We start from the raw sequence: 20,490 nt of genomic DNA, 5'->3' as shown, positions 1-20,490 counted from the left end.
TCAATTCAATCACATGATCCCATAGTTTTGATTCTAGTAGTTCATCAAAGCTTTCCTTCTCAAGCAGATCTTTGAAGTCTCATGCCCATTCAGGCACCATTTCTTCAAAAGTCTTCTCCTCTTTATGTTTATTAACCTTGGTAGCTAGGTCATTGGCATGATGAACTGTCTGAATATGCATTTCATGCTAAAGGTCAATAGCAAGAATAGTTTCCCTATCCTCCATCTTCTCATCCCACTGATCTTCAGGGTCCTCATCAGACAGTTCAAATGGGATCTTTCAGCAGCAGCACCTTGCAAATATAATTCTTTCAGTTTTCCAATTAATTAATGGATTATGGTGTATTAGCTAATCATGCCTAAGAAAGATTTTCTTAGTTCTGAGATCTATTACAGCCAAGTCAATTCATTCAGAGTGATCTCTGATCATAAGCCTGAGTTCAATAAATTTAGTAATCGAGCCAGCTTAGTTTTTTATTCCATCTGCATTATAAACCAGGATTGGTGCTACTGTAGCTTGAGTTGGGAGTTTGTGCTTATTGACAAAAGTATAGTTGATTGAGCTCCCAGTGCATCCACTGTCAATCAGAGCAGTTACAATATGGATTGCCTGAGATGTAAGGGTCTCAACCTGAGTCTTGACAAGTAGATCTCACCTGAGTGTTTTAGACCATCAAATGAACTTTTATAGTCCATAGAGTTCATTAAGCCATTTCAAGGCTCAGCATTATTTGGCCTTCTTTATTCTTTCTATTATCTCATTGATGACTTCTTTGACTCATGTCTGGAGTATCTAGTTTTTGAGTATGGCCTTTGCTGCAGCTTTGTCCTTCACATCTTTGATGGCCCTTCAGGTCTATTTAGTATCAAATGGTTTGAGCCAAGTAATGGGGCTCTCTGCTCCTGTTCAGCCTGAAGATGGTTGAGTTTTTTCTTTTGGCAATTCTTTAGTGTATGAGAAAGAAGACTGAGGTATATTTGAATGCACTGATATGGTGGTCATAAGAGTAACTACAGAAATCTTATTAGTTTAACTAATGGCTATTATTTGCACACTATGAATGTTTTTAGCTGACTCAGTGGAATCACTCACTAGTCAGCCCCATCTTTTACTTTCTCAACTTTCATTTCTATGCCAAGTCCTTCTTTCTTTTGGAGTTCAGTGATCTGAGCTCAAATGTCTTCTCAGATCCATTTTCTTTTTAGGCAGTTCTTTGCCATGTGACTCTTTTGGCTGCAATTGAAGCACTTACCCTCCTTCTTTATTCAGTCTATATCCATTGGTTTTCCAAAACCTGTATAAGTGGTTCCCATTCCTGTCTTCTATGTGCCATATGCAGAGGCCATTGAAGGTCCCAATGATTTTCTGACAGTTGTCTCTGATAGTTTATTCAGGATTGGCAGGGTCAACTTCTTTATATAGTCTTGCAGTGTTGAGGATTCCACTTTCTGCCTTTGTTGCTCTTTGTACATCTTAATGATTCACTCCTTCTATTCATCATATTCCACTGACACTAAGACTTTTATGCCAATGGCTGATATCATCATGACATACAAGGAGGGGACTCCTCTCTTGAGGGCCTTGACCATTTGGCTGCCATTAGCTATATCATCCTGAATGCCAGTGAGTTTGGCTAAGTGTTCCAGCTCATCAAAGTAGTCTGTTGCCACTTTGTTGCCCATCTTGTAGTCTTTGATCTTCTGTTTATGTACTTCTTGTACAGCAGGATCAATGAACTTGTCATGCAGCATTTGTTTGAACACTGGCCATGAGGGATACTGGTAGTGTTCTCAAGTTGTTGATTAGAAATTCAGAGAGATAAAGATCCATCAGGTCTTCACTTTTTCTTCAAGGTAAGAGGCAGCGAAGATGATCTTGTTCATGTCTATTCTGAGGTATTCAATATATATTTCAAAGTATTATTCACAGTTGATCAGGAACCTATCAATGTTGTTGGAGGCTCCCTTGAATGGTCAGGGCTTGCAAAGGAGATCTGATCAACATTATAATACTATGGCATCATAGGGTAGCAGGTCTATAGAGTTGGGCCAGTCTGAAAATAGGAGACATCACCACTCCTCTGGTGGACTAGAGAAGGAGTGGAGAGAGTGGTCATCAGCAACTGGACTGCCTTGTGGTACTGTTTCTTTTCATATGATGATGCTATCTCATACAGTGAATTCTAGTCATATAGCTTTGGGGTCATCCTGAACTGGCTCCTTCTCACTCTCAGTGGCCTCATCAGACAGGGGCTGGACCCCTAGGATTTGGCTTTCTTTGCTGGTCTAAGAGTTTCAGTATAAAGTCAGTGGAACCTTCAGCTGTGATTAGGACCTTGATAGCCATTATGCCATGGAGTGGGAGGATGGGGCAGAGTATGAAAATGTGCTTCAGATTGATGGTATAGAGTATACAGCTCATCTTGGGGCAACCAGCAGCATGTTTAGCATTAGTTGTATTGTCTTTGGTATCTGATAGGCTGGTGATCTTTGAAGCAGATTTTCAGAATGTTTCTTGCTGTATTGTACAGTGGCATAATTGGTTGCTGCATGTCTTAGGATTTTTATACATTTGTTAGGCATAAAGTAAACATATAATTGTCCTATGAGTGATGCTACCCAGGCAGCATCACACTATAAAAAGTTGACCCCTCACAGGTAAAACTCCTGGTATTCCTGCACTCTTGCCTTTTGTATCACCCTTTCCAGTTCTTCTTTGTCAGTGTCCTCCTGGAGTCTATAAGCAAGCTCTCCATCTACTCAGGGTGGGTCACTGCTTTCAGTTTCCTCATCTCACCCTTTCTCATCATCCTTCTCTTTTTTGAGAAGAGAGACAGCAGGCTGGCTGTAAAAACTCTTCATGCCCTCTTGTGGTCAGGCTGTCAACCCACTGTCCTGACTGGGTACTGGATTCAGTGACAGGACTGGAAACATCAGAGGTGTGAAGATAGGTGGTGGCAGGTTGGCTTCTAACATCAGAGTCATATCAGTTACCCTCTGTTGCTCTCACTATCACCACTCACTCATGATAGAGCTGGATGTTTCTTTTGTAGTTGTCATCGAGAAGCTGTCTGACCACTTGGCTTCTGAGAAACCCTTAGAGGGTGCAGGTGGAAATATGAACAGTCTTAGGAACTCATAACTTGTAGTGTCTAAAAACAGACTTGTCATCTTTGAATATGGTGTTGGTACTGGGAGTTCATTGGAGAGAGGGATATTGTAAGGTTGGAGGGTGTGGGAGAGGTTCAGGGGCTCCAGCTGTAATGGTTTCATTTCTCTAGCAGGTTTCATCTCATAGGTTGGATCCAGTGCTGGACTCCCAAAATACTAGGATGGAGAGGGACCAGTCTGTGCAGACTGGTGCAAGTATGGATGTGACTTCAGGCCAGAGTCTATACCAGTTGGAGATATTAATCCTCTCCAATTGAGCTCTTTCAACACTTTGCTGCTCCTCCTGATGCTGCTGATCATACTCAGCAGCTTCCCACCTCTGTCTTCCACTCTCAAGGATGCACTCCTCAAGCTCACTGTAAATCAGCTGTAGTGCATTTTGCTGTCTCTGCTCCTCCTGTTGGAGGGCCTGATTGTAATTGAAGAGGATGTTAAGGTTTTATGTTGAGAAGAGTCAGTGGATAATTTCATTTCTGTTTTCCTGGATCTGTCACTCATCTTCAAGCCAGTCTGAGAGAGACCACCCCAGCCCTCTATTGGTCCCAACTGAGTGAGAGGCTGAGAGGGTGGGGCTGTCAGGCTGGCTTTGAGATATCATATGGCAGAGTCCTGCAGCCATCTGAATGAGACTGAGAGAATCTCAGGCACAGTTACTAATCTCAGAGGTTCAAGAGGATCTGGAAGGATCAGGGGAGGGAGACTGCTGAAAGAAGTCTCCTGAAAGATCCTCATCTTCATGGTCAGAGGCTGGCTGCTAAGAGTTTCAGAATCCTATGAGGCAAGTGTTATAATTTCAGCTATTTGGTCATAGAGAGTATCAGTATCTTTTTTCTTCTTGAATATCCCCTTGATGCACATCACTAGATCCAGCTTCAGGTAAGGGGCTTGTCAGAGGCTGGTGGAATATTTTTCTGGAGTCAAGAATGTCATGGAGTGGAAAATCTGAGGTTATATTTTGTAGAATGTGTCAGATATGTTGAAACTCATTATAATGTCTGATTGCCTAGGCAGTGATCAAATGGCATCTCTGGCACAGCTGGATGATCACCAACAATCCTAACAATATTCCAATGATAGAAGAGAGGAGTTTAAAGAACTCTTGGTCAAAGTTCAGATCTGATGTGTTGATAGAGGGCATTCAGTTTTCTCTGTGCTAATGTGCATGAAGAAAGAGAAAAGAAAGCTTCAAGCTAATTGTTAGACTCAAGTGTCACATGAACAGATACATGTGATAAACAGCCTAGTCTCCTTGCACTTCAGGAGATCAGCTGAGTTCACTGATGCATAGTCTGATTGATGTGTCACAAGGTTTAAAGGATCAGCTTAAGAGTAGAATGAGATAGAATAAACTTTAGCTCAAATCTGAGGATTTACCAGTGAGAGTGAGCTTCTTAAATACTGTACAAGTCCTGTCTAAATATACTACTACTAATTGTATGTTGTTGAGTCTTTTGTACCCATTGCCCTTAGGTGTCACTACTGTATATAAAAGAATATTTGTGCATCATTGGGCAATACTGTTGTGTCAAAAGACAATGATGGACTCAGCCTGTTGTGATGACTAAGCTTCATCCCACAGCTTTAAGCACCTGAGTTGATGCCCTGACTAAGCATAAATAGGGGTTAATTGAGAAAGGAATAGAAAAATCATAACACTTATAGTTAAAGATGGAGAGTAGAATCTATAGATTGCAGAAACCTGTGAGGTGATTATTGTTATTTCTACTGTTGGATTCTTAGAGTCAAGGAGGGTATCTGTGTTCTTCCTTTTTCTGAACATTCTCTGAATGTGGGCTGCTAAGCCCAGCTTTAGGTATAGTTCCTGTTGGAGGCTGAAAGGAGAATTGGAAGATATTAAAGATGTCATAGAGTAGAAGGTCAGAGGTTACATTTCATAAGATTTATTAGATTTGTTAAAACTCTTGGTAGTGCCTGACTGCTCAAATGGTGATTGATTGACATCTCTGACAAAGTTGGATGATCACTAATAACCCTAATAGCATTCTAATGATGGAAGCTAGGAGATCAAAGAATTTGTGGTCAAAGTTTAGGGAATTTGAATCAATGGATGACATTTATTTTTCTCTACACTTATTGTGTATGAAGAAAAAGAAGCTGAAGCTTCAAGCTAATTGTTAGACCCAAGCTGCATATAATTGCAAACACATAATAAACTGATGTCACTTTATATTCAAGTGTTCCATCAGAGTCCACTGATATGAATATAGATCATTATGCTATAAGACCTTAGGATTGGCTCAAGAGTAGAATAGTGTGAGAATAAACTTTAGCTCAAAGCTGGAGACTACCAGCAAGAGCAAGCCTCTTTATATACTGTATACTGTGAAACTAAATATAAGACTATTTATTATGCATCTCCAAGTCCTTATGCCTATTGTTCTTAGATGTTACTACTATACACAAAAGGTTGATTATATGTTATCAAGGGCTGATTGCTACATCAGAGGACAATACCAGATTGGCATCATTGTGATGATTAAGCCTTTCTCATGGTCCTAAGTGCTGTTCTAGGTATCCTGACTAAGCATAAATAGGGGTTAATTTATAGAAAAGAGAATAGAAGAAGGAGAAATCATAATAGAAGATCTTATAGCTGAGCTACCACTATATCAGTCAAGATTTGAGATATCTGACCAATGCTGGCAACTCTCCTTGTGCCATTATAATGAGCTGTTTTCATAGTATCTTCTATCTGAACAACTATCATCTACACCTCCTGATAATGATTTCAGCATGCCAAAACACCAATCTCAGTCTGATACCCTTGAAAGAGAAAAGAGAGTCAGCTTCTAGCTGGACAGCCATCTGCCAATGAAGTCAGACCAAGTGACTAAGCTGAAGGAGATGATCCTGAAGTTCAGTAGCTGAGATTCACAATCATCAACAGGTGAATCATAAAGAAAAAGACCACTAGGCTGGCTGAAAGCCTAGTTACAGATAATAACTCACTCTATTTGTTTCCAGGACCACTCCAAGAATAGACACATTCACCATTCTCCAGATATCTAAACCCAATAGGATCCCTAGCTACCAATGCTGCCTTTATCCTGTACAAGTCTGATCTTGTATGAAAACTGCACCTCTTCAAGAGACTCTCTAATGATATTGACCATTTTCTCAGTGACTGTAAGCAATACTTTGAAGTATATTTTATCTACATGACAGCTGATATCTATTAGATGGCCTTTACTCTCTCTTACTTCAAGGACAAGGCTAAAACCTGATGGACTCTACAGGTCAGAGACTTCTATTCTATGATCCAGAGGCATCATCAGCTGCCATCCTGGGACACTTTCAAACAGATGGTCTAAGACAAGTTCACTGATCTCACTGTGCAAGAAGTGCACAAGAATAAGATAAAGAAGCTGTGAATAGGCAACAAGATAGCCAATGAGTACTTCAACAAGTTGGAGCAACTCACTAAGCTGGTCAGACTTCTAGATGACATTGATGATAGACACATGGTCTAAGCCCTGAAGCTCAGGGTGCCAGCATTCTATACAAAGATCATTTTGGACATCAGCATCAATATCCTGAAGGAGTATGAAGAATGAAAGGAGCAGATAGCCATTATAAACAAAGAATGACAGTGACAGAAGGTGGCAAATGTCTATCAGCAGAATGATCACAAACCCAATCACCTAAACAAGCCCAACAAGTTTTCTATGCCTGCCAAAACTGGCACCTCCACTTCCTACACTATGCAGAAGATAGTGACAAGAACTATCTACACAGAGCAAGAGAAGCCTATAGATATTAATCAGATAAAGAAGGAAGGAAAATATTTCAATTGCAGAGAGAAGAGGCACTTGTCACAGAACTGTTCAAAGAAGAAGCACACTCAAGAAGGCATACAAGTGCAGATTGCTGAATTACAGAAAGAGGTCAATGGACTTAAAAAAAACAGGGAGAATACCAAGATTGAAGAAGTAAAAGACAGAGCTGATGAGTGAGCAATTCCACTCAATCAGTCAAAGGACTTAATAGTGTATCATGTGAAGCTGCTGGTCAGACTTATAATACTTTTGTAGTTACTGATAAGTTATCTGCACATTTAAATATACTTGTTACTATTGCTATTATGACACCACCATCAGAATCACAAAAAGAAACTCAACTGCCCATAGGCTGAACAGAAGGAGCAACTTCCACTAGCTGGCTAAAACTATTCAACACTGAGTGGATATGGCAAGCCATCAAGAATGCTAAAACAGAGTTCAAAGCCAAGGTGATGCTCAAGAATTGAGTACATCAGATTCAGGCCAAAAAAGTCATCAATGAGATGATTGAAGAAATGAAGAAGATGGAGAAGTGCCAAGCTTTGGAATGGCTCAATGAGCTATGAGAACTGAAAAAGTACATTCAATGGCAGAAGACCACTGGGAGGAACTCAACCACTAAGGCCCAAATTGAAACCCTTACTACAAGAGCCATATACACAGTTACTGCTCTGATCAACAATAGATGTACTAGAAGCTCAATCATGCTTTCATCACCAAGCACAATCTTCCAATATAAGCCACTACAACTCTGATCCTGATATACAATATAGACAGAACCAAGAACCAAGCCAGCTCTATCATCAAATTCATTGAACTTCAACTGACTATTGAGGATCATGCAGAATAGATTGACTTGACTGTCACAGATCTTAGAACAAAGAAGATCTTCTTTGAGCATAATTAGCTGATCTGTTACAACCTATTGGTCAACTGTAAAACTGGCCAAATCATCTTTGTCTGGTGCCAGTGTCACAAAACACCATTTGAACTGCCAGATGAGGATCCAGAAGATCACTAGAATGAGAAGATGGAGGATAGAGAGACCATTCTTGCTATCAATATGAAACAAGTGATTCATATCCAGGTAATACACTATATAAATGATCTAGCAGCAATGGAAAACATGGAAAAAAAGACCAAAACATTTGAGGAGCTGGTATCTGAGTGAATATAGGACTTCTGGAACTTGTTCAATAAAGAGAACTTCAATGAGCTGTCTGAATCCAAACCCTGAGACCACATGATCAAGCTAATCCCTAATGCCAATGCCAATCTTGATTGCAAGGTATACTCTCTCAGCCAGCTGGAACAACAGAAACTCAACAAGTTCTTGGATGAGAACTTGTCCAGCAGACAAATCCAGCTATCCAAATCCCCTATAGTATCACCCTTCTTTTCCAGATTAACTAACTCACCAGAGACTTTCTAATGGATGATGAACAATAGCTTCAAGGACCTCATCACTATGAGAAAGGTCACCATCTATCTCAACAACATCTTCATCATATTCAAAGACTGAGAAGAACATTAGAGCCTCATGCTGCAGACCTTCTCCCTGATGAAAAAGCACAAACTGTTTCTCAAGGTCAAGAAGTGCAAGTTCAAAGTACTGGAGACCAAATACCTTGGGGTGATTATTAGCAAGGAAAGCATCCAGATGGACCCAGTAAAGGTAGCAGTGATGATGGAGTGGCTGACTCTAACCAAGAAGAAGAAACTGCAATCATTTCTAGGGTTCATAAACTTCTACCACTGGTTCATTTGAGACTACAGCAAGATCATTCAACCTATGACTTAGCTTATGGAAAATACACTCTGGATGTGGAGCCTTCTCCAGCAGGCAGTCTTTGAAGATCTAAAGTGATAGTTAGCAAAAGATGTAGTACTGACAGTACCAATAGAGAAAGAGAGATTCCATGTAGAGGCCAACTCAAGTGAAAGCATAGTAGGAGCTGTACTATTCCAGGAGCAGAATGGAAAATAGCAACCAGTCACCTTTCTCTTAAAGGCATTAACTATTACAGAACACAACTATAAGATATATGACAAGAAATTACTTGTGATCATGCTTATGCTCATAGAATGGAGGCATCACAGACCTTTGAAATATGAACAAATCTTCAATACTTCTGATCTCTCCAGAAGTTTAATCATCAACAGACATGCTGGATCACCAAACTCTCCAAATATTAATATACACTGCACCACAAGGCTGGCATGGCCAATAAGAAGGCAGATTTGCTGAGTTGACAAGCAGATCATAACTAGAAAGGAGAGGACAATAATGAAGTGACACTGTTGAAGTCTGAACATTTCTGAGCTATAATAATGCTAACTGAAGAGAAGATCCATGAGAAAATCAAAAGCACCACAAGGAACACAGGACTATGAAACCAATGCATTGCACCCTCAGTCAATCATGCCTGAGGGATGACAAAGGTCAATAATCTCATCTACTATGATAGCCAGATCTACATCCTCTGAGACCACCACCTTTGGGAAGAAGTCATTGCAATATATTATGACCACATCATCATGAGACATCCAGAAATTGCAAAAACAAAGAAGTTAGTGTTATGAGAGTACTGATGGCCAAAGATGAGACAGGATGTCAAGAAGTATGTCAAAGGATGTGAAATGAATGAAATCAATAACTCAAGAACAGGCTGCACTGCTCCATCCCAATGAGGTGCTGACAGAATTATGGATCCATATTTTAGTAGATATGATCATCAAATTGCTGAATTGCAATGGTTATGATGCCATCATTATTATTATCATCAACCACTTCTTGAAGGCAATCATCTCAGTCACATGCTCTATAGAGCTAACTCTAGAAGGATGAGCCAAGATTTTGTGTGATAAAGTCTATGCCAAATACAGCATACCCTAAGTAGTGATCTCCAATTGTAGACCATAATTTGTATCCAAATTCTTAGATGACTTATACTGACTTCTCAACATTCAAAGTAATTTCTCTACAGCATATCACCCTCAGATGGATGGACAGACAAAACAGATCAATCAGAAGATAGAGAAGTATCTAAGAATATTTGTTAACTACAGGCAGAATGATTGGACAGAATGGCTCATATTGGCAGCATTCCAGCATAATAATCAGATACACTCAGTGACAGGCAAAACACTATTCTTTATAAACCATGGCTGACACCTGTACATCACTATAATAGAGAGATGCCAGACCTTGACTCTGGTATCCTTTGACTTCATAACTCTTATGACTTCCATTCATAATGAAATGCATACAGCACTTGAGAAGGCTGTCTCTGCCATAAAAACTCAATATGATAAACACTGTCACCTGGTGCATGAATACTCAATCAATGATAAGATGTGGCTGAATACCACTAATCTCCACCTGCCTCAGCCAAAGTAGAAACTTGCCAACAAACAGATGGAACCATTCTCAGTCCTCACTAAAATAGGCACCTCTGCCTATTGTCTCCAACTCTTCAGTGCCTGGTGCATTCATTCTGTCTTTAACAAATCCCTCCTAACTCTATATATTGCACTTGTCTTTCCTAATTAGAAAAAACCACTGCTGCCTGAACTGATCTTAGTCAAAGAAGAGGAGCATTATGAAGTAGATCAAGTTCTCTATTACAGATTATATAAGGTTCAAGCTCATGACAGCAGCTTATAGACTATCATAGACTATCTTATTAGCTGAAAGGGATATAGGCCAGAGTCAAACCAGTGAGTCAATGAACAAAACATGAATGCTGACAATGCTATCCAGGATTATCAACTCTCCCTAGAATGATCCATCAGGATGATGGTCTTAAGGGAGGAGTAATGTTACAATTTTTTTTTATCTTTTATCTTTTATTTTTTATCTTTTATCTTATCTTATCAGAGCATCTATCTAATCTTGGGCACTTACAGACATGCATGGGAGGATTATGTAACCACAATAGGTAACCTGTGCCATTGTCTTTTAGATAATGATAGGTGTCTTGCCAACAGACAATACCTCATTGTTTCATCCCTGACAACCAGAGGTGACAAGTACTATAGCACAAGAACATACAATTAGTAGGACTATATTTATCACAGAATGAAATCATATATAAGTAGCATAGCTCTCACTGTAGATACTCAGCTTTGAGCTAAAGTTTATTCTATACTATTTCATCTTAAGCTAACTTGTCTATGGTCTTGAAACACTTCACCTATTAAACACATCCAGTGGACTCTGACATGACTATATAAATATGATATAGCATCAGTTTATCATGTGTTTAGGTCATGTGTCACTTGAGCTTAACACTCTGAATAATGTTGTTGATAAGATTTCTGAGTTATATATATATGTCCTAAACTAAGAGTCTGCAGACCAAGGCATGTGAAGTCTCAAGTTAAATGTTAGGCCTTGACCAAATATAAACTCAAAGCACCACATCCATCAGAGTCCAATACTGTCTGAAGTTTATGAAGTAAGCAGGATAATATATAGTAGTCAGTAAACTATGACTGCAAGCATAAAGCTTTGTAGTGGTAGTCACACCAAGTAGTCAAAGAGTTTAGTCAGTATTAAACCTTAGCTCAAGACTAGAGTACATCATCTTATACTACTGTCCAAAAAACTCTTTGCCCTATGGGCAACTATTGTCCTGTTACTGTGTCTACTACTTGTTGTCTTCTTTACAATAATTCTGTCATCTCATACTTGTGCTGTTGTTGTCCTACAATACTGTTGTTACAGTGAGTTTTCCATGAGCCACAGCATCTATTATAAAAAGAGCATGGAAGTGTACTAATCAGCATGCTGATACCAGCTGCTTATTGTGTGTCAATGAGTAGGCATAGCCATAGTATCATCATGGCATTGTCATCTATGGTTCTGCATAGTTGAGATGAGGTTCCTTCATGATCAGAGCTGGACTGGTCAGAATTCATTGGACTTCTGTAAGCATCAATAAGTCACAAATAGAGGCTAGAAGTCACAATTAGAGGTAAAAATCATGACAGACAGCCAGTATAACAAGACAGAGAGTCACAGCAATGGTAAAAGAGATAAATGGGGTGAAGCCAATACTCACAAGGATTTGGAAGTCAATCTGTCACAAAAATGTATCTCAGTCAGCATGAGGCTTTCTATGGAAAGCTCTGTAAAATGCATTTAAAATAGGTAGTTACTGGAAGCACTTAGATTAACAATACACAATGCAAGAAGAATGTCCTCACTGCAAAGTTACAGAATCAATGGAACACATCCTTGTTGAATGCAATATTAATGGGCAAACCATACTGTGGGGACTTGCCCAAGAGCTATGGGAGAAGAAGAGACTGAAATGGGAGTGACTGACCTATGGTCTTGCACTTGGTGCCACACTGATACAGATTAGAAACTCCAAAGGTGAAATTGATAAATATGCTACATGCCTCTACCAAATACTGATGATGGAGATAGTGCATATAATCTGGAGAATACATTGCCAGAGATGAATCCAATGAGATGACAATGATGAGACAAGCTGGCACACCAAGGATAAGATACAGAATCTGTGGATTGATGCAATGAATAAGTAGCTGATGACTGACTGGGCAATGGTGGACAGGGTCAGGTATGGACCCAAGGCCCTTCAGGAGGTGACAGTACTGTCAACCCGGAAAGGAACACTGCTGAATGAGGATTACCTTCTGGAGGACTGGACATCCAGAATGGGGTTTTAGTGGGTATGGTGCCTTGTCAGGAAAGGCCAAGAGGCCAGCACAGAGTCCCATATGATTCTGAATAGTGCATAACAACATTTTCCCATGTAGATCTCCCAGTTTGGTTCCTCATTTCAGTTACTACTGCTTCTTATTTTGGAGCATGCCCTCTTATCCAAGCAGGTGCCTTGGATCAACCTAGTTGATTGCAAGGTAAAAAGTATTTGATACAACGCTCTATCAGAAAAAAAGAAAGAAAAAAAAATGTATGCTTATCCAAGAAAAAGACAGATACTAGAGCTTCAATGTCAATCCCCAATTCGTATGTTCGTCTGCACCGCCCAATCTGTTCACAACCCCATCCTTCTCTAACTTCTTCAGATGCAGGTCAACGCTATGAGCTGCAGGGAGCCAGAGAGATTCGGGGTAGGCTGAATAAATCTTCGAAACGAGTGACCATGTGGTCCAGGTTGTCTGATTGGGGGAACGAAGTAATGCAATGATCTGGTCCTCTCGCTCTATACGATGTCGAATATAGGTGGATATTACCTGCTCTCCATCTTCGACTACCGGTCCATGACCAGGATACAAACGCCGGTATGGATATGGGGTTTGGGGGTCCTTGCCGAAATCCAACATCTTTCGCAAGCTGGATATGTAGCGAGAAAGATCCTCAAAAACTGCTGTGCCTTGACCCAAAACACTATCTGCAGTATAAAGGGCTTCATCGTCGGGAATATACAAGCAGATAGAATCAATGGTATGTCCTGGGGTATGTAGAACACGCAGATTCATGAATTGTTGAAAGTCGGTAAGGTCATGCAAGGGTTTTCCATCAACGGTGGGAGTAAAAGAACCGACCAGCAAATGGTCAATGACTGAAGAGAGAACTTGATATTTCGGAGAGAAAGTTCCCGCGGGAATGGGGAATTTATGCAAACGAGGGGGCTCGAACGGACCCGTATGTTCTCTTTCATCCCATAAGCGCCGCAGGAGAGCAAGAACAGAAGGCAACCCACGGACATGGTCCTGGTGCCAATGTGAAAGTATGATGTCGGAAATGTGGGGTTCGTCGGTATTAGAAGATACAGCCGTCTCTCGGAGAGCGGATTCGAGAACAGCGATGTATTCTTCGCGGCCTTCCGCTGTATCGACGAGAACATACGGGTTTCTCTTTCCGATGATGTAGGTGTTGGTACCTGTACAAGAAGAATAAGCTGGCGCCGGCACTCACGAAGAAGACAGTGCACCTTGTAGAGTGAACTTGCCTGGATTCTGTACAACAACTTTCAGATAGGACATTTGGATGCGATCAACGCTAGACGAACCTGCCCTAAGACTCTGACGACATTGTCGCTTAGCTGAGAAGACGTTATAACACTGAACATGTCTGGAGGGAAATCGAACTTACTCTTGCTATCGAGCTCAGCGCCTCCAGATTATTCATGTGGTGATGTTGGGGTGGGAGCAGAATTAGCCTCTCTCTCTGATAAGTAGCTCGGATCGGCTCCTATGAGATCCGGTGTGGGGAAAGCGACATAATCAGCCTTCTGCGCAGAGAGGGTGGCTGTGCACCGACAGCTCTTGAAGCCAAATACAGCACAACATCTCTTGATCACCAGCATCGACGAGCAAGTTCATTATGTCGGCAGCCGTAATGACTCCACCGCAGAATGGCTCTGACTATCTATCCACAAAGAGGAAACGGTATATATGCGCTCATTCTATATGCTTTCCGTATGCTGAATGCTTGATTAGGTCTCATTCAACCTCTGAAAATCGTGACGATGAACCGCCATCAGCTCGTCGAAGATCTAATTCTCCTCCACCTCCAAGGTCAAGACTGGAGCTTCCGAAAGTCAACGATGTTGACCCTGTCCGCCGGGCTGAGCGCGAACGCCAACTAGCCGCCCGTGTTGCTGTCATGGAGTTGGAGAAGGCAGAAAAGTCGAAAGGCAACCAGAATGAAAAAGATTTCGACGCCAAGGCCGAGTTTGCAAAGCTCGTTGGATCTCGCTCAGGTGGAGTGTACCTGCCGCCCGCACGGCTTCGCGCACTACAGGAAGCCGCTTCGAGCGACAAGTCTAGTCCTGAGTATCAACGACTTTCATGGGATGCCCTTCGAAAATCAATCACCGGTATCGTCAATCGTGTCAATATCATAAATATCAAAGAGGTTGTTCCGGAGATGTTTGCGGAGAACCTCATCCGTGGTCGTGGGCTGTTCGCAAGGAGTATCATGAAGGCTCAGGCCGCCAGTTTACCGTTTACGCCGGTGTTCGCTGCGCTCGTGGCTATCATCAACACGAAGCTTCCTCAAGTAGGAGAATTACTCCTCACCAGGCTTATAAGCCAGTTCCGCCGTGCCTTCAAAAGGAACGACAAGGTACGACCACGTTGCCTTTTCTTTGGACGATTTAAGGTATCAAACCGCTTTACAGATCGTTTGCCACTCTGCCACGACATTCATTGCGCATCTCGTCAACCAAGCCGTTGCTCATGAAATCATTGCTCTCCAAATCATCGTTCTTCTCGTCGAACGACCTACCGATGACTCGATTGAAATTGCTGTTGGTTTTATGCGAGAAGTTGGTGCATTCCTTGCAGAAATTTCTCCAAAAGCAAACGCCACAGTATTCGAGCGATTCCGTGCAGTGCTTAACGAAGGCAGCATCAGCCAGCGTGTGCAATACATGATTGAAGTATTGATGCAGGTCAGAAAAGATAAGTACAAAGATAATCCTATCCTTCCCGAAGGTTTGGATCTGGTTGAAGAAGACGAGCAAATCACCCACGAAATACAGTTGGAGCAAGACTTGCAGGTCCAGGAAGGTCTTAGTACGCACCCTTTTTGTTAGATCTGACGTCCTTTGCTTAACGTCTACTTAGATGTCTTCAAATTTGATCCTGACTATTTCAAAAATGAGGAACGGTACAAGGAGATCAAAGCCGAAATATTGGGCGAAGGCTCTGATGAAGAGTCTGGGTCAGATGAATCTAGCGATGAATCAGACGAGGAAGGTAGGTTGTTACATCCATTGTCTTTGGCTATTTTCTGAGAAATGTTCAAGTTGCTGAGACCAAGGAAGGCATTGAAGATCGCACTGAAACAAATCTGGTGAATCTTCGTCGGACGATATATTTAACGATCATGAATGCCTTGAATTACGAAGAAGCTGTCCATAAACTGCTGAAAGTTCAGCTTGAGGAGGGTAAAGAGGTTCGTATTATTTGCGCTTATGCTGCCGAAACTAATCAGACGCTGCAGATCGAATTGGTCAACATGATCATCGAGTGTTGCTCTCAAGAAAGGTCTTATGCGACATTTTATGGGCTAATTGGTGAACGGTTCAGCAAGCTTAACCGCGTTTGGACCGATTGTCTGGAGGCCGCGTTTAGAAATTACTACAGCACGATTCATCGTTACGAAACGAACCGTCTGCGCAACATTGCCCGATTCTTTGGTCATCTTCTGGCCACTGATTCCATTTCTTGGGTGGTTCTTGAAAGTGTCAAGATGAATGAAGATGATACGACGTCCAGTTCTCGGATTTTCGTCAAAATATTGATGAACGAGATGATGGAGAGCATGGGGCTGAAGACGTTGGCCGAACGGTTCAAGGATCCCGAAGTGAAGCATGCTTGTCAGGGAATGTTCCCTGTCGATATACCCAAGAACACTCGGTTTGCTATCAATTATTTCACCAGTATTGGTCTTGGAGTCATCACTGAAGATATGAGAGAGTATTTGAAGGTCTGTCCCAGTCATACATAATCATCTGCTCTTGAGACTCATGTTTTCACTAGAATGCGCCTAAACTCATTATGGAGCAACGTCGGGCCATGCTCGAAGCAGAATCTTCAGAATCGGATTCGTCTGACTCAGACTCGGATTCTTCGGACAGTTCGTCTGATGATTCGTCGAGCGACGCATCGAGTTCTGTAGATTCTCGAAGAAACGGTCGTCGCCGTCGCCGTAGTTCTACGCCTCCTCGACGCCGTAGACATTCCACGTCTGAGGACTCAAGAACACCGCCACCACGTCGGAGACGTAATATTTCGTCTTCTCCTCGTCGCGCACGTTCCCCCGTATCCCACCCTCCTCGCCGATCCGACGAATACAGACGGGTCGCCTCTCCTGATAGTCGCCGTCGTCCATCTCCCTCCTCCCCTCCTCGAACTCGATACAGGTCTCGTTCTCGTTCTCGTTCTCGTTCTCGTTCTCGTTCTCTGCGACGGGACTTGAGGCGTATGTCTGTATCTCCTCCACCGAAAGGCAGCAACTTCGGGCGGCGAGCCACAGAAGGCCGGAGGAGGGACTCTTTGTCATCACCACCAGGGCGAGTGTCTCCTGCGGATAGCCGCGATCAGTATCGACGACGACGATACTAGTTTCTACGTATCATATTTCATTGGTCCGTGTTCAAGGCAATGCGCAAGTTGAATGAAGATAATTTTGGGCATGCCACACGTATTCAAACAAACAAAGTTATATTATCAGGGTCAATGATATTAATGTAGTACTGGATGAATGCATGCCCGTGCTTCGAACACCCTAGGAAGCTTCAGCTTTTACTTCGTCAGTTAAGTACTGTTGATAAGAGAACAAGAGAGCAAGGCTTACCGTCCACTGCTTCTACCAAGGTGGACAGTGCCCTGTATGATTCACTCAAATCCCATTTAACACCAATGCTCTCGGCATCTTTTCCAAATGCCTCCACGTCAAGACTCATTTGAGTTCTGATCCGCTCTTCATCTTTCGCTTCGTCATCTGCACCAGCCGTAGAACTTCCGAACAGAGAAAATGTCGGTTTTCTCCCTCGTTTCAGTCGTCGCAGCGATTCTTCGGTTTTCTTCATGGCAGTCACATAATGGATGTATCTGTACACCGGCTAAGCACGCGAAATATGAGCATAAAAATGACCAACCTTTGACAGACGTTCTCAAACACTTCCCCGGAAGCGGAAGGTAAAAAGTCGACCTTTAGCGACGTACCAGCGCCAGCACCTGTATCGATACCAAAGAAGACCTTCACGGGTCGCAGAATTGAAGACACGAAGTGACTTGGTTCCGTCGGCATCCGTTTATTTGACATTGCTCTGAATTGAGACGGGATGGACCGAACCGGAAGAAGCGCATCACAACATCGCTTTGTCAAAATTGAGATGATATGTGAAGACATAGAGGGAGTCATGGCCATGAGAGAAGACAGAGACCGCTGAAGCACCTCTTGTCCGTCAACAAATGAGTCAAGCAAGCACGAACTATACAAGTCTGACTTACCTTCGGATTCAATCAGGTCGTCTTCAGCGCTGTTCGAGGGCTCAGGAAGCATCATACTGATCTGTTCGCGCCAGAGGGTTAAGATACATGATCGCATAGTCTTTATATCAGAAATAGTAGCCGCGTATTGGCGTAACGATGCGTCATCAAACGTGGCACCATCGGTAGATGAGCCCTCGTTAGATACAGGTGTTGATGAACGAGGCGGAAGGTCAGAAGTCTATATCATACTAAGCCTTTCATCTTCACGGGGGAGGGGGGGGGATTTACCGAAGATGCTATGGCTGAAGGTGCTCTCTCCATCCCAGCGAGGCTCTGCTCCAACCATGTTTTGTATCGGCTAAGAAGCTGGTGAATGTCAATGAACTAAGCCAGACAGAGAGAAAGATTGTGTTGGATCAAACCTGCAAAGTTAATCTCCAGAATCTGTAACTCAAATCTGGAATATAGATCTCGGCACTCCAACATGATGCGACAGCCATCCAAACAGCCGCGGCCTGTGCTGTCACAAATGGAGCGGTGTCTTGAACATGATAAGATATGGTCAGAAACACGTTGGCTGTAAAACAATACCTTTTTCGGAGGTCGGTTCTACCCGAGTATTGGAAAGAGCATCTTCCAGTTTGGTGACAATTTCCTTCCATCGCATCTGAAAGTAGACAGGAAGCTGCCATCGTCGTTCAAAAGCGATATAAACGGTATGGGCCCGCATGCTTTCAACAGAGTGCACGGATGGCGACAAAAATTCTAGGGTGCGAATGAATGCTTGGGTTATTTCGTAGTTCTGATGGGGAAAAAATTAGTGAATGAGCAAAAGTTGACCGATGGAGGAGACCTTTCGAAAGACCCCGGGTTTGCCTGCTGAGAATATGACTCCGCCCAGCTCGTCCATGATGGCCCTCCCAAATTCATCCCAAACAACATTTGACATTATCTTGAACCCCTTTTCATCACCATCAATATTGAATGAAGGTAGCTGTGGAGTACCCGCCCTAGCAGCAGAGAAGGACTTGACCGCAACCTTATCCGCGATGTCCATGATTCTACATAGATCTCTCTCAACGAACCGTAAGATTTGACAGTATAGCTTAGCCAACGGTTCGTCACTTTGCTCCAGAAGATAGTAGAATGGTGACATGGATTTGTCAAGGATGTACGAATGCGGTGACGAGTTCTTCAATGGAAAGGCGGTGAAAGGTGTATAGGGTGTTCGGGGTAGTGAGGGCACTGATGATAAGAAGGCAACCGCTGTCGAATTGATAGGTGTGTGGGGGATAATAGGAGAATGAGGAGCAGCAAGGGCACCAACATATACAGTCTGTTAAGATTTGAGCAGAGTATTGTGGAGAGAATGAAAGTCTTACTTTTCTAACGAAACGACGAACAACATCGCGCCTAATGACGTCTTCTGCATCTCCCCAAAGCCCTAGCATATCGTAAGTACGAAGACATTCCGTCAAATCGGCCAGCAATTTGGCTTTGTCGGCTTCCGAAAGCTTGGTACCGTCCGTAAGTGCGATCAGGGTTGCGCTGAAGTGATGATCCAAGTCGGATGACAGTGTAGACTGAATTCTATCAATTTGCTGCGAACAAACAACATGTAAGGATGCAGCTTCCAAGAGACGATGCAAGGAAAGCAAACCCATTGAACTTCGTCTATAAAAATACACTTGTCTGCCCGAGCTTTGGAAGCATGATATAGAAGCTGAGTGTACTCCGCAGCTATTCGATGCAAATGTTTTGCTTGGTTGCCACGCGTTCTTTGCATAGACGTTGAGTACAATATAGAAGCAGCCCAAAACCTCACTAACTTGTCATCGTTCAAGTCTTCCGAGTGTAGTGAGATTGCCGAATCATTTGCTGGCTCTGATACATCATTGGAGGGTGATGAGATGAGCAAAAGGCCTTCAAGACGCGTTACGGACTCTGAAATTTTGAGTAAAAGATGCAACAGAGCCTGCATACTGTCAGAAAAATTATTACTGCAGCAAAGCAGTATACGCACCTTTTCTTCTCTGAGGATCGCGCGCTTCTCCAGCTTCTGCTTGATAGCCTCCTGGATGACCTGCAGTTGTGCTTTGGAGTGCTGGGGTAGATTAGTGTATGCGTGGTCATAAGGGAAAGGAGGACACATACTTGAATCTGGATCCTCAATCCCCCCAGTGGCGCCTTGAGCTTGTTCAAGCGGACGCCTTCACCTCTCAAATCGGTACTTAGACTGATGAAAGCCTCATAATCGTCATTGATGAGCTTCACCAGTTCTTCCTTCAATGTAGCCAAATAGTCTCTCAGTTCTGACCGCAAGTCCTGTAGCGAGGTGTGCGAGCGGGACAGAAGAAATTGCTCAATGTCGAATGCATTGGCCGTGAGGTAGGGATTACTGTGCGAGAGAGGTTCGAAGACAGGCAGGTCATGGTTGCTTTCGTCATCGTCATCGATATCGCGTGGATGCAACAGTTCTCGGGTGACGAGCTCTTCTGCTAGACGGTCAAGCTGAAATGGGTCCCTCAACGAAACCACCTCACCCCCGCTCATCGCGTCGTCGTGGGTGAACGGT

The 20,490-nt window shown here is 42.7% G+C and overlaps 3 protein-coding genes across 3 annotated transcripts; 1 reads left to right on the top strand and 2 right to left on the bottom strand.

Moving 5' to 3' along the window:
- Positions 1 to 12,837: 12,837 nt before the first annotated feature.
- On the bottom strand, positions 12,838 to 14,202 carry BT62DRAFT_957528 (lactamase). Its single transcript, XM_043188414.1, has 4 exons — positions 14,062 to 14,202; positions 13,979 to 14,011; positions 13,901 to 13,925; positions 12,838 to 13,849 (listed from the first exon to the last, which is right to left on the bottom strand). The coding sequence occupies exons 1-4, from the start codon at positions 14,095 to 14,097 to the stop codon at positions 12,945 to 12,947; spliced, it is 999 nt and encodes a 332-aa protein (XP_043033549.1). The 5' UTR covers positions 14,098 to 14,202; the 3' UTR covers positions 12,838 to 12,944.
- Positions 14,203 to 14,574: 372 nt separating this feature from the next.
- On the top strand, positions 14,575 to 16,425 carry BT62DRAFT_911672 (MIF4G-domain-containing protein; the record flags this gene model as incomplete). Its single annotated transcript, XM_043183842.1, has 5 exons — positions 14,575 to 15,036; positions 15,092 to 15,488; positions 15,540 to 15,671; positions 15,722 to 15,870; positions 15,919 to 16,425. 5 exons carry the CDS (start codon positions 14,575 to 14,577, stop codon positions 16,423 to 16,425), a joined length of 1,647 nt encoding a protein of 548 aa, XP_043033548.1.
- A 654-nt stretch (positions 16,426 to 17,079) lies between these two features.
- BT62DRAFT_1051921 (conserved oligomeric Golgi complex component) lies at positions 17,080 to 20,468 on the bottom strand (the record flags this gene model as incomplete). Its single annotated transcript, XM_043178534.1, has 12 exons — positions 17,080 to 17,531; positions 17,579 to 17,879; positions 17,934 to 18,153; positions 18,183 to 18,281; positions 18,338 to 18,456; positions 18,507 to 18,717; positions 18,769 to 19,251; positions 19,298 to 19,516; positions 19,576 to 19,693; positions 19,745 to 19,890; positions 19,939 to 20,019; positions 20,070 to 20,468. The coding sequence occupies 12 exons, from the start codon at positions 20,466 to 20,468 to the stop codon at positions 17,231 to 17,233; spliced, it is 2,697 nt and encodes an 898-aa protein (XP_043033547.1). The 3' UTR covers positions 17,080 to 17,230.
- Positions 20,469 to 20,490: the final 22 nt, after the last annotated feature.

This window comes from Guyanagaster necrorhizus, assembly GCF_019112545.1.
Source record: "Guyanagaster necrorhizus MCA 3950 unplaced genomic scaffold BT62scaffold_56, whole genome shotgun sequence".
Lineage (NCBI taxonomy): Eukaryota > Fungi > Basidiomycota > Agaricomycetes > Agaricales > Physalacriaceae > Guyanagaster > Guyanagaster necrorhizus.
Note: the sequence above shows the minus strand (reverse complement) of the source record. Positions and strands in the feature narration are given on the sequence as shown.